This window comes from Monodon monoceros, unplaced genomic scaffold (assembly GCF_005190385.1).
Source record: "Monodon monoceros isolate NGI ecotype Baffin Bay Population unplaced genomic scaffold, NGI_Narwhal_1 Super_Scaffold_20, whole genome shotgun sequence".
NCBI lineage: Eukaryota > Metazoa > Chordata > Mammalia > Artiodactyla > Monodontidae > Monodon > Monodon monoceros.
The window spans coordinates 106,284,210-106,298,633 of NW_021703777.1; the positions used below are offsets into that span (position 1 = coordinate 106,284,210).

Sequence of the window (14,424 nt, forward strand, 5' to 3'; positions counted from 1 at the left end):
AAGTCAAATATGTCTTAGCGCCCTTGAGAACGGTAAAAGCCTGGTTTTGTCCCACCTCCGCCCTTCGTAGGTCCTTCGTCATTTGTATTTGTTTCTACAGCGATTCCCAAAAGACCTTCGCGCGGCGCTGTTGCGGAAGGCTGGGAGCATGCAGACCCACAGAGGGGCGGCACGTCGCTAGGCGTACAACGCGGCGGTGCCATGAATCCCCGCCCACCGAGGGGAGCTGCGTGGCTTCCGTACAACATGGCTGCGTTCTTGCCGCCACGCCTCTTCCTATGACGTATTTCCTATCATGCGCAGTCATATTTGACCCTTGAACTCGCTGGTGCTTTCTGCTTCCTCTTTCGGGGACGGTATCTAGAGGTATGGTTGCTTTTTCCTTGTCTTTATTGCTACTGCCTTTACAATCGGCCGCCATCCGGGGAGTTGCAGGAGACGGGGTCTCTTAGTCACAGTCTTTTGAGCTGGCATGGGGGTAAGGGCTTAGGAGGAAGATTGGTAGTGAGCAGTTCCCCGGACTTTAGCTTCAGACACCTCTCGATCCCGACCTCCGCTCCGCAGCAGTGAGTGGCAGGAGCTCACCACCCCTGGCTTTGCCGCCTTTGCAGTCCGGCGTTCGGAGACAAATGAGTTGTGAGTTCCGGCTGATGGAGACTGCGAAGTCGCCGGACGTTCTCATATCTTAGGCCATGCTTTAACCCCGCGCTTGTAGCTGTTCTCCAGGCTTTGGGAGGGTCGACGACCGGCACGTTCAGGTCATTTCAAAATGTGTTCTAAGACCAATAGCAAGTAAGATAAAAATTTTTAATAGGGAGTTTTCTGTCTTGGTTTTGGAGAGGCAAACGGCTGATTGGGTCACTCGCACCGGCCTTCCCTGTGGGTTTTGATGTCTGACAGTTCCAGCGTAATGGTAGTAAGGAGCTTGCAACACCAGATGAAGACTGTTGCCTTTTAAGTAACATGCTGTGACGAAATGGTTACAGAATTTGGGGAAAATTAGGTTGATTCAAGTTTGCCTATGTTTTATGGTATTTTGGGTAGTTCACTGAAAAAAGAAGAAAAACCAGTTGGATGCCATAATCCAGAAATACTTGATCCAGTACCAAAATTAGTATTAAATGGCATCTAACTTATCCCGGATGCTGCTTTGGGGGCAGAACACTGAACCCTGGGCAGCCACTAGGTTGGGGCAGAATGCCTGCCGTCGTTTAATCCTAATGACAGTTGTGCGAAATAGTCAAAAATTATATTTTACAGGTAAGCAAGCTGGCCTGTGGAGCTTTATAGTCTCAGTAAATGGTATAGCTAAGGATTCAACTTACACGTAGGTGTGGTCGTGTGCTCTTCCGTTAAAACCAGCGTTTCTCAAACTTGCCTGTTGGTAGCACTTTTCTGGATACTACTCCAAACAGAATCAGACTCTTTGAGAGAAAAGCCTGGTAATCAAAATTTTAACCAAGTGCCACGTTTGATTACCGTCAGGAAAACAAACATCGCCCCTTAGCATTCCTCCCAATCACCCTTAAATATAAGTATAGCTGTCCCTCAGTATCCTGGGGGATTGTTGCAGGATCCCCGAGGACACCAAAATCGCTGATGCTCAAGTCACTTGTGTAAAATCCTCCCATATACTTTAAATCATCTCTAGATTTCTTATAACACGTAATGCAATGTAAATGACTATGTAAATAATTGTGGGCACGCAGCAAATTCGAGTTTTGCTTTTTGGAACTTTGTGAAGTTTATTTTCCCTGGGTATTTTTGATCCGCGGTTCGTTGAATCTGCGGATGCAGAACCTGCGGGTACAAAGGGTCAGCAGTAGTTTATTTATTTATTTTGGTATACAAATGTGTTTACTTTAGGGGGATGTAATCGCCACTGCTCAGTAGAACCTCAGGGAAAAGAGGAGCTCCAAGTTCCCCTTTGTTTTGCAGGGTCGGGGAGAAATGGTCAATAATCTTAAATAACCATCATATTCAGGATGGATCAATCTGCACTGGGTCCAGCCCTAGGTCCCAAAGACCAAGAGGATGCTAAGGGGCTTCCGGTGGGGGCATAAAGGACCAATGTTCCCTGTTCCTTCACCTGCTTAAATCACTGGCTTTGGCTCCCCTCCTCCGGGAAGCCCCCTATTTAAGCCAACCCAGGCAGCTAAAGCATCTTCTTTCTCCTTCCACCTCTAAGCTCTGGGCTGAGAGATTCTACTCTTTGTGGTTTGATTCAGTCTCCCCAGTTCATCCTCATGTAAACCATCAGCTGTAGTTTTAAAACATGGAATCCTTTTCATAAGATACCTTAAGATAAGGATGTGATATGTAAGAACTTACATGGGTAATGTGTAAACTCCGTGATGCTCTTTTGTTTTAAGGTTTGAATTTTTCTACAATGCAGTTCTATTTCTTCTTGATTTAGGCATTCAGGATGGTTCAGCGTTTGACGTACCGTCGTAGGCTGTCCTACAATACAGCCTCTAACAAAACCAGGCTGTAAGTATTTCCAAAATTAATATACGTATTGTCATTTATTCTGCACAATGTTGAACTGTTGTCTATTCTCTCACTTTCTAGGTCCCGAACCCCTGGTAATAGAATTGTTTACCTTTATACCAAGAAAGTTGGGAAAGCACCAAAATCCGCATGTGGCGTGTGCCCAGGCCGACTTCGAGGAGTAAGTGATCCTTTTGCTGTGAATAACATAAGAAGGGTTGAGCATTAATTCCTTTGGTGAGTGAGTGAAGGAGAGGTCGCCACTAGGGGGGTTGAGAATTACTAAGCCTTCATGATCCATATCTGTGAAGAATGTAGACTTTCTTTTAAAGCCTATATGGCAAATACAGTGAAATGCCTTTCAGGTAGATCAGTGTACCATTTCCTTTTGTAACCTAGATGAATGTTTATACTTAATGCTCATCAGAAATCTAGGACAATTTCTGTTTCTGTTAAAACATCACAAAGTAATCTCAGCGTTTTCTTTATGCAGGTCCGTGCTGTGAGACCTAAAGTTCTTATGAGGTTGTCTAAAACGAAAAAACATGTTAGCCGGGCCTACGGTGGTTCCATGTGTGCTAAATGTGTCCGTGACAGGTAAATAACTATGAAATCACATGGGCTATCTTAAGTGTGTCTGTTGCACTGCATGCTAATCATCATTAGAAGACTGGTGAAAAAATACCAGAAGTTGCATATTGTATCATAGAATCCTCCTTGACTAGGGATAATCGATGCTGAACAAACTAATAAATGATATTAGCTCCTATTCAGTTATGATGTTGGGACATCTTTATGCTAGATGTAGAAATTAAAAGGTTGGGTGGGGCAGGCAGGTAAGAAAGTCTCAGGTTGATGGAGAGTGGAAGGTCCTAAAAGTGTAGGAACAGAATCGCCATACGTAGTTCTAGTGTGGCTGGAGCAGAATGTTTTGGGAGATGATATACAGGAAAGGTAGAAACATCACAGGTAATGAAGGGCCTCATAGGACAGATTTTTTGGCTTGATTCTTTAAAATGTGGTAATTGATGGGGTTTGAGCAGGGCAGGGAAACCTCCGGTGTGCCAGAGACTAAGTGTGCAGCGGGATGGATAGTGAAGTCATTCTTTCAGCAAAGGTGAGTGCTTGGAACGGTTTCTCTGCTTTGTCAAGGCACCTACATGAAGACCGAAGGCTGGATTGGGGGTGAATGGGGTTATTGGGAGATGACTGGGTCTTGTGGATGTGCAAAAGGATTGGTAGTGGCATAGGTAGGAATAGAAGCAGTGGGGTTTATGGTGATAATATTTGCTCAGCATTTTTATGATAAGCTCTGCCAAAAGTCCATCTGGGAGGTATTTTTTATTTATTTATTTTTTGGTGGAGACACCAAGGCTTGTTGCTTAAAGTTACATAGCTGGTAAGAGGATTCGTTCCACGTTTTACTGAGGCTCTTGCTCTTAATTAACCCTACTGGCTACATTAAGTTTTCTCCAGAGACCTAAGTGGAAAGATTTGAGAGGTGATTGGTCTTTATAAGAGAAGAAGTTGGTTCGGAGGAGTGGTTTGCCTTCAGTTTATTTCAGCTTTTGTTCTATAAAGTGCTCTGGCTAAGTCTCTACACCAAATCTGACATCAAACTTTGCAAGTTCATTCTGCCTTTCAGGAGTTAATTTGTAAGGGGAGGTTAGGCATGTTACATTAATACAAATACAAGCTAAATATAACTTCCATGAAATATAGGAGAACTTAACTATGGTTGAAGTTTGGAGGAGAAATGACTTTAAAGTAGCCGAGAATCTGGGAGTGGTATTCTAGGTGGAACCTGAGTGACGGGTAAATTTTAGACAAGAGGTCGAGCGGGCATTGCAGGCAGGGAATGAACATAGTTTGATCTGGCACATTGAGGGTATAAAAGGAATGAGAAATGAGATTGGAAAGGTAACGTTGGAGACGAATGAGTCATGAGTTGCAAGCTAGAGGAGTTTGGCTTTTTACCAGTCTTTGGTTCCCAGACTTTGCTAAACATAACCACATGAGCACATTTGTTAAAAAAATTTCTCAGGCCCTAGCTTCTGGAGATTTGGGTGTAGATCTATAGGGTAGCCTAAAGAATAGCATTTGCTGTGACACTGAGGGAGTCTGTGTAGTCTTTGCTCTGGGTAAGAGTGACATCAGCTCTATTTCTGTAATGTGGTTATGTCCAGGACATTTGAAGGAGTCAGAAATCCCAGGCTTTTGAGGGTAGATTATTAGATAACCAGGGGTACCAGAAGGACACCTTAAGCTGAAAGGGTCTGTCCATAGAATTTTTTCAGCTCTTAAGTTTTAAATCTGTACTTGTGTAGGTTTTGTTTACTTTTCTGGGTATCTTACCTGATTGCTTTACTCGGTTCTTCTATGACACTTTTCTTTCTTGTGTTAAATTGATTTTTTTAAAACTGTATTTAACATTTTCTTTTCTAGGATCAAGCGCGCTTTCCTCATTGAGGAGCAGAAAATCGTTGTGAAAGTGTTGAAAGCACAAGCGCAGAGTCAGAAAGCTAAATAGAAAAATAAAGCTTCTTTGAGTAATAAAAAAATCAAAAAGCCTTGTTCTGTTATTTCTATTGTGGTTTGTTAGTGTACACGTTTGGTTTCTGTAGTAACTAGAGGGCCCCCCAACACACACACACAATTTTTAGTTGATTACTTTTTCTAAAAGTAATTGGAGGTCAGTGACAGCTAAAATGTTTTGATGGTAGCTCTAGATAACATTAAAATACGGACTGTAATGTATTTTCTCTTAGGAACTATGTTATGTGTTCCTGTTAACTCTTAATAATGCAAAAGTATCTAAAGATTTTAATAATAGCTCCTTACAGCGCTTAGACCGTATCAAGCAGCCCTCCCAAGTCTTCTACGTAAGGTCTTCCGAATTGTCTTCCAGGACGATTTCTTCAGGCCATGTCAAGCTTATTTCCCGTCTCAAGGGAAAGTAGAGAGCAGGTGCTGTTTTCACAAGCCAAGAATCTAGAAGCTGAAAGAGTATCTGAATTCTGTAAAATTCGATCCTCCTCCATTTAGGCATTTACTATTGCTGGCACGATGACACTTAAATGGCATATGCAGAGGAGTGTTTCCTTGATTAGAATAAAAGTACCCTTTTCTTCCGAAGGAAAAAGGCAGCAATCTTTCTGGCCTCTTAAAACCTTCATTGTACCACAGCCAGCTAACTTGTTCTTGGTAGACAAAATTTTTAATTAACATTTTCGCAGAAGAGGAAAGGCAGCATAACTTAAGTGGCTGGGTGGCACTTGAACTCAGGGCACTTAAAAATTTATTAATGGTGGTACTTAATGGCATCTCCATAGCACTTAACATAGTCCTCCGGACAACCCTTTCATACCTATTTCTGTTTTACAAGTGAGGGCATTGAGGTGCTCAGGTTGTATGTTACCCAGAGCCATTTGTGTTGGTAGGATTTTTGCAAGTGGGGTATTTAGTGATTTGAGACTGAATGACTGGGCACCCCCAATAAACACTTTGGCACAAGAAATGATAGCTGAAGCCCTTTATTGTCAAAGTTCAGTCTCAAGACAACCATCAGTCTTCCCTGAACACCTGCAAATCCCAAGAATTGTTAAGCAACCAGGATAATACGATTATCTTATGTGATGTTTAATCACTTAAAATTTTTAATGGGGATGCAATTGAAAAGCATTGGATTCGGAGATAGATTAAACATTTCTCTGTGACCTAGGTTGATGTATACTGCATGGACGTGTTTTGTGATCCTGTAGTATTGTGTTTGATATGAGGACTTAAAAGTTGGTACTTTTAAAATAACACAAAAACAATATGCTTTATTTAAATTCAATTACTTGATTGGCTTGTAACCTAAATCTACATTTTGAAAGTCTTGAGTTGAATATTTTAATAACAGCTGTGGAGGGGAAAGCCTCCACTTGCCAGCGCAGCATGAGCTCTTGCCTGTCAGGGCTCTTCTCTCCCCACTATGTGAAGTTCCGTGGAACAACTTGACTGAACACAGATGAACTGAGGACTATCAAGTTTCTGGAAAATAAGTGGGTTAACTTAGAAATTTGAGAAAGCTCAAGCATTAAAGTTTCATACTTTTAAAAGGATTCTTCATAATGTTAGATGGTTTAACCTTTTCTAAATTTGAAATGTCACTTGTCTTAAAAAAACTACAATTTGGAAAGTAGGGGAAAATAGGATGAAATCACCTTCAGTTTCAGTATGCAGACAATCATTTTTAGCAGTTTGATGTCTTTCCTCCCATTTTGTTTTCTAGGCATAAGGAAGACATTTTATTTCTTATTTTTTTAATTTATTCTTTTTTTTGGCCGTGCCGTGCAGCTTATGGGAGTTTAGTTCCCCGACCAGGGATAGAACCCGGGGCCCCAGCAGAGAGTGCCGAGTCCTAACCACTGGACCACCAGGGAATTGCCAAGATAGACATTTTAAATAAAAATTGTAAGCATACTATATGTGTAAAAATTCAACCCTTTTCCCCCCCTTAACCCCTGTGAGCGTATTTTGAAAAATTAGTTTAGTGGCTACATATGTCATCAAATCTATGTGCCATAATTTAAATAGTCCCTTTCTTTTGAATATTTGGGCTATATCCAATTTTTCTCTATTTTAACACTTGTGAGCATTTTTATACAGCTGATTATTTCATTTATGCTGATTTTTTTTTACATTCATAAGCTGGTACTGAAGTACAGTACAGTAGTCAAGTTTAATTATTGGGGTTACAATGATGTTTCCTAAGAGTCTTAGCTCAGGTTGCTGTAACAAATTACCATACACTGGGTGATTTAAACATCAGATGTTTATTTCTCACATTTCTGGAGACTGGGAAGTCCAAAATCAAGGTGTTGGCAGAATGTTCTTGGTGAGGGTCCCCCACCCTTCCTGGTTTGCAGATGGCTGCCTTCTGCAAGCTCCCTTTTGTCTTTTTCTTTTGTAAAAAATTATTTATTTATTTGTTGGTTTGCTTTTGGCTGCATTGGGTCTTCGTTGCTGTGCGCGGGCTTTCTCTAGTGGCGAGCGAGGGCTACTCTTCGTTGCGGTGCGTGGGCTTCTCATTGCAGTGGCTTCTCTTGTTGCGGGAGCACGGGCTCTAGAGCGCGGGCTCAGTAATTGTGGCTCACGGGCTGAGTTGCTCCACAGCATGTGGGATCTTCCTGGACCAGGGCTCAAACCTGTGTCCCCTGCACTGGCAGATGCATACTTAACCACTGCGCCACCAGGAAAGCCCCTCTTTTGTCTCTTCTTACAAGGGCATTAATGCCATGATGAGGGCTCCTTCCTCCTAATTACCTCCCAAAAGCCCCCACCTCCTAGTATCATCACACTGAGGACTCAAGTGTCAACTTACAAACTTGTGGGGAGCACAGACATGCAGTCCATAAGACAGGATATGAAATGTGACTGATTGGTGACCATTTCTTCATCTATCTTAGTTTAGCCACTAAATTTTTGACCACAGACCACACTTCTTCATGCTCCCTTTGCTAAGGCCTCTCCTCTTCACCTTACCCTCTCACACTGCCCGGTCCAATTCTTCCTCCCACTCCACCACTCCCAGGAGTGCAGACTTCGTCTTGTGATGTGTAGACACAGAAGAGCAAAGATTGGTGGGAACATAGTACCAACTCTGTCCAAACGACCAAAATGGATTCTGCACTGTTCTGGGTTTTGATTTTATAAAAAAAAAAATAATAATGAAGCTTTTATTGAATCCAGTTCTGTGTGTGTGACTTAAAGTATTCTTGACAGGTTCCTAAAAAGACATGTGAATGTAGTCAGTGGTTTCTTTTTAAAGTCTAGTATTTCTCCTTCCATTGAATTGCTTATAAATTCTATTAGAAGGACTGGGGGGAAGGGGAGTTCTTTCACCCTTAAAAGCAGAAAATCTCCATATGTTTAAATAAGTAAATCAAGTTTATTTTCAGCAGTGTAATAGTATACCTACAGTTTTTACCCTAATGACTTGGAGTTTGGGCTCCCAGAGTTTTGATAGTCAGGGCTATGTCTAGCTTTAACTGTAAACTATCTTATCACACCAACTAAAACCAAAACCACATACAATTCTTGTGGAGTAAGATTGTGAAGCACGGCTGAAGATTATGACTTTTTCTCTGAGTTAGATTACTTATCGCTGGTAAGAGTCCTATAATTATTATATATAACCAATAGAATCCGTGGTGTGTGGATCCAGCTCATCCCGGCTGTGAGAGTCAACTGTGTTCCGTGATGTCAGTTTGGTACCTTGAAATTGGCATGGTAGGAGTATTTATTCCTGGGAAATCAGCGAATGCTACAAAATCCTTCCCCTGCCTGCCCACCCACCCAGGAGGCTTGATGTTTAATATGACCAGCAAGTCACTGGATATTATTCAAATTACAGTCTATTATCACAATTTAGGCATGATGCTGTTGGTACCAGGAGCTCTCTCTATATATCTGGTGCATGTTTGATTATGATTTGCACTGAAAAATTTGTTGTAATAAATTCTTATTAATACTTTGAATCTATGAATATCCTGGAATTTGATTTTATAAAAGACAAAACAAAGAGATTATTGAATCCAGTTCTGTGAATGTAGAGGAAAACAGAATTTAAAATCTTGCAAAAGTGAAAGTTTCGTCTCTTTGAACAATGATAAACATTGTATTCTAAACCAGGAATAGAAAAGTTAAGACTATCTCCATGAGTTTCCTTTCTAAAGGATAAGATCCACAATAATTCTGGATCAGGGACTTCCCTGGTGGTCCAGTGGATAAGACTCTGCGCTCCAAATGCAGGGGGCCTGGGTTCCATCCCTGGTCCGGGAACTAGGTCCCGCCTGCATGCCGCAACTAAGAGTTTGCATGCCACAACTAAGAAGTCCGCATGCCGCACCTAAGATCCTACGTGCCACAACTAAGACCCAGCGCAGCCTAAATAAATAAATAACTATTTTAAAAAATAATAATTCTGGATGAAAAGATACTTTCTGGTTTCGAAAATATTAGCTAGTCAATACTTTTGAGTAAATCTTAAATGTTTCTGGTTAATTTGAAGGATTATATAAATATTTTTGCCATACATTTACATTACTTTATAACGTGCTTTAGATTTCATTCATTCACTCAACAAATAGTTTTGATAAACTACTATGTTCCAGATAAATATTAATATGACAGTTAACAAAGCAGACTCTTCTCCTGTTCTCGTGGTATATGGGGGACCCTGTTAAATGAGGATACAAATATGTTTTTAATTGCACACATTGGGGTAGGAATCACAAAGGAGGAGTACGCAGTGCTGTGAAACCGCGTAAGAAAGGAACCTCATTGGGCGTGAAGGCAGGCTTTTCTGAGGAAGTCATATTTAAGCTCTGAGCAAGGAGATGTTAGCTGGATGCCAAGCAGGGAGAACATTCCAGACATAAGAACCAACATGTACAAATCACCTAAGAAACAACTTGTATTAAAAAAATAAAAGCAATACATGCAACTCAATTCACTCTCAGTATTTAGAGTCCAGTAAATCTAATGTGTGTGAGCAAATTATTAATCACTGAGAAGGAGTATGCCTGTTAGCACATAGATTTTAGTCCACTTATGCGGCCCCAGAGCCAAAAGATCTGTGCCACCTTTTCCTTCCGAAGGGAGACCAGTGAAAGAAAAGCTTTCCTAAACTGTTAGGAGCAAAGACACCCTTCTGCATTAGAGGATATTAAATTATGCAATCCCTTAGATAATTTAGGCATCAACCTATTATTAAGGAGGAACAGGATCAAAATTATTGACTCAATTCCCCTGATACTCATTCAGCTTCTATATTCCTTGGCCTGTGCAAATAGCCTCAGGACTGTGCCCTCTTCTCTCTCTCTCTCTCTCTCTCTCTCTCTCTCTCTGGTTGGAAATAAGCTTACAAATTGACATGCCTACAAAACAAATGGTCTTAAAGGAAATTCAAATGTTTATTGCATCTTACCATAAGTTATATAAAGACTTTGTAAACCATATGGTCTCTGTTGCAAGCACTCAGCTTTCCTGATAGAGTGTGGAAGCAGAAATAGACAATACCTATAGCTGATTCCCTTTGTTATAAAGCAGAAACTAACACACCACTGTAAAGCAATTATACTCCAATAAAGATGATAAAAAAAAAAAGAGAAATAGACAATGCCTAAATGAACTGTCATGGCTGTGTTCCAATAGAGCTTTATTTACAAAACTGATGTTGGGTCACATTTGGCCTGCAAGTTGTAGTTTGTGGACCTCCCTGCTCTAGATGACTCCTGCTTCCAGCTACAGCTTCCGGCTGACCAACTGCATGAGAAACCTCGAGCAAGACCAGCAGCAAACTGCCTTGTTGAATCTAACCAACCCAAAGGACAGTGAGAAAAAATAAAATGGTTGTTTTATCCCACTGAATTTTGAGGAGGTTGGTTACATAGCAATATACCACTGAAACAGTGGTATAGTGCAATAGTATTGAAAAATTTTTTTTTGCTTGCATATTCCTTAAAGAATTTTGAAAAGCTGTGTAGACCCTTGCAAATTTTTAGATTATCATCCAAAAATTTTCATTATAAATTTAAATCATTGCAAAGGATATAATTTCCAGCATAGTAAAGATATGAATAATTTTTTTAAAAACAGTTCTATCACTTTTTAAATATATCAAATAGAAGCTACATAGCAACCATTTAAAAAAAAAAGAAAGACGCTCTCTTGACAGTTGGAAGTTTTATAGTCTTCCTTTTTTTTGACTCATGTTACCATTCCATTTCCTCTGTGGAATTTTAAACTATGTTTTTATGTTGGAAGTGTTTTCCTGACTGGTAATTCCCACGGTTCTATTTCTAAGAAAGAAAAACCAAACGAGAGAGGCCTGGAGTCTTGCCACCCATTTGTCCTCTGGATAAAATAAGGCATCACTGCTTTTTCAACCCTGTTCTCTTTGCTCTACTTTTAAGGGACGCTTGCTCAAGAATGATTCATTTAACAATTTGGGGGAGATAAAAGAGGTGAGGACGTTAAATGAAAATGGTCATCATCTACATTCTACATTACATCTGAGTTCAGGTCATCCCAATGTGGGCGAGGATATCCTGCTCCAATGTCTACCATTTCCCTCATGTTTAAGACAGTGAAAGACACAAAGGCTTATCACTGCTGTGCTTCAGCCACTGGATGGGGCTCTGAGGGTGAATATGATAACACTGGTGCTTTCCAGGAGCTTATAGTTTAGCTGTTTAGTTCAACCACTTATGACTCTTGGTAATTAGCTTAAATCAGTTGTTCAAGCTGGAATGACACCTAGGAAGCATTTTGTTGAGGCACTGATGCTGCATATTCTGTAATGTACAGGACAGTCTGGCTCAGCAAGTTATCCTGAGTCCTGCATGACATTCCATACCCAACCAGATTTTCATGTAGGTGGGAAACCTGTTTACTATTATCTCAGCCTTGGTAAACACCATTTGAATATAAACAAAAGAGTATTTTTGCATGACTTTAATAAATATTAAAATTTCTAAGAATGCGCTATGTAAAACCAGGGAGATTATATTTTTCTTCTGAACATTATCTGGAGAAATTCAACATTTTGGAAAAAAGAAATAGCAAACCATAAAGTTTTGAAGTTCTGCAAGGTAATCTAAGATTCCCAATTTTTAGAATAAAGTATAAGTGTATGGGTGAATGTATTGATATATATATACTTTTAAAATTTATTTATTATTTATTTTTGGCTGCATTGGGTCTTCGTTGCTGCGCTCAGGCTTTCTCCAGTTGTGGCGAGCAGGGCCACTCTTTGCTGCAGTGCACGGGAGTCTCATTGCGGTGGCTTCCCTTGTTGCGGAGCACGGGGTCCAGGTGCGCAGGCTTCAGCAGTTGCGGCACACAGGCCCAGCAGTTGTGGCTCGCGGGGCTCTAGAGCACAGGCTCAGTAGTTGTGGCACACGGGCCTAGCTGCTCCGCAACATGTGGGATATTCCTGGACCAGGGCTCGAACCCATGTCCCCCGCATTGGCAGGTAGACTCCCAATCACTGAGCCACCAGGGAAGTACCTGATATATATTTTTTTCTTAAATCTTTAGTGCTGGATATTGTTTTGACAAAAAATCTGATTAACAATAAATTAATTTGTGGCTTAATATATAAATCTATCATGTTCTGAAAAGAGCACCATGATTTCTAAGTGCTTTGATTTCTGAACAAGTTACAGAACCCCTACTATGGGCAATCAGGAGACACCAAAGGGTTTTTTTTTTTTTTTTAAATTTTATTTATTTACTTATTATACAGCAGGTTCTTATTAGTTATCTATTTTATACATATTAGTGTATATATGTCAATCCCAATCTCCCAATTCATCCCACCACCCCCCCCCACTGTCCCCCCTCGGTGTCCATACATTTGTTCTCTACATCTGTGTCTCTACTCCTGCCTTGCAAACTGGTTCATCTGTACCATTTCTCTAGATTCCACATATATGCATTAATATACAGCATTTATTTTTCTCTTTCTGACTTACTTCACTCTGTATGACAGTCTCTAGGTCCATCCACGTCTCCACAAATGACCCGATTTCGTACCTCTTTACGGCTGAGTAATATTCCATTGTGTATATATATATATATATATATATATATATATATACCACATCTTCTTTATACATTTGTCTGTCAATGGGCATTTAGGTTGCTTCCATGACCTGGCTATTGTAAATAGAGCTGCAATGAACATTGGGGTGCAGGTGTCTTTTTGAATTATGGTTTTCTCTGGGCCCAGTAGCAAAGGGTTTTAAGTACATTGGCATTTGGAAAGTTCTCTTTGATGGCATGAAGAATTAACATCAATTCATTCAACAAACATTAACTGTGCACTGGGTGTTTGCCAAGCACTATGCTGGCACTTACCCTGGGGAGAATTTATGGAGTCTCCCATCTCCCTTCTTTGCCCCCTCTTTCCACGCATGTGGCTTGGTGTAGTGGACAAAGCATAGGCTCCACTACTGTTGTTATGTGGCCTTGAGAAGTTGCTTAAATTCTCTGATTCTCTGCTTTATGAACCCCCAAAATGGGTATAAAAATACTTATTTTAAAGTAAAATACTTACTTATTTTAAGATTTATAAAGATTAAGTGTGCCTGGCCCCTAGCAGGTACTTAACAAATGTTAGTTCTGGGTCCCCTTCCATCTCTCTCCAAAACCTAATCTCAGACCACGTCTGCCAACAGCCATTGTGTGAACAAGAGTCAGTGTTTTCCTTCTAGAACTATTTACATTTTAGCTTTATGATTTCTGACAGTGGGTTGAAAGACTGACTTCCGCTAAAGGAATTTCAAGCAGGTGAAGCTGGTAGTTCAACCTGTTGGGAGTCAAGGACCACGCACACTATTAAATATAAACACAAAGCTAACAGGTAATTCCAAGGACAGGGTCAACGGTGAAGAGCAAGTTAGGATTGCCACCTCTTTACAGAGAGACGTCAGGGGCTTGAAGGAGGATTTTCATATGAAACTTCCCTTTCTGTTTTAAAAATCTGAGCATTGCCATGTAGACAATGGTTCTCACACTCTAGAGTCACATAAGAATCTGCTGGGGAGATTTTTTTTTTTTTTTGCTTAAATAAAGAACAAAAATGTATTATCTCACAGTTATGAAGCTAGAAAACTGAAATCAAGGTATTGGCGGGGTCCTGCTCCCTCTGAGACTGCACTGAACATGTCCTTGCCTCTTCCTCATTCCCAGTTGTTGCTGGCATTCCATGACATTCCTTGACTTGCAGCTGTGTCAGTCTAATCTCTGCCTCTGTCATCCAATGGCTGTCTTCACATAGTTCCTGTAAGAATCTGCTGGAGAGATTTTTTAAATGCAGATGTCTGAGCCCCACGTAAGACTTCCTCAGTCAGAATCTCTGAAGGTCTGGCCAAGAACCTG

At 40.6% G+C, this 14,424-nt stretch overlaps 1 protein-coding gene across 1 annotated transcript; it reads left to right on the forward strand.

Moving 5' to 3' along the window:
- The first annotated feature begins 332 nt into the window (after positions 1-332).
- RPL34 (ribosomal protein L34) lies at positions 333-5,060 on the forward strand. Its single transcript, XM_029236113.1, has 5 exons — positions 333-366; positions 2,417-2,490; positions 2,572-2,671; positions 2,984-3,087; positions 4,936-5,060. The coding sequence occupies exons 2-5, from the start codon at positions 2,426-2,428 to the stop codon at positions 5,018-5,020; spliced, it is 354 nt and encodes a 117-aa protein (XP_029091946.1). The 5' UTR covers positions 333-366; positions 2,417-2,425; the 3' UTR covers positions 5,021-5,060.
- Positions 5,061-14,424: the final 9,364 nt, after the last annotated feature.

What these genes read in the sequence shown, in the direction of transcription:
- RPL34 (XM_029236113.1), top strand. Translation starts at nt 2,426, where the DNA reads ATGGTTCAGCGTTTGACGTACCGTCGTAGGCTGTCCTACAATACAGCC. An exon ending in GCCTCTAACAAAACCAGGCT is followed by an intron (nt 2,491 to 2,571) that starts GTAAGTATTTCC and finishes CTCACTTTCTAG; the next exon opens with GTCCCGAACCCCTGGTAATA. An exon ending in GCTAAATGTGTCCGTGACAG is followed by an intron (nt 3,088 to 4,935) that starts GTAAATAACTAT and finishes TTTCTTTTCTAG; the next exon opens with GATCAAGCGCGCTTTCCTCA.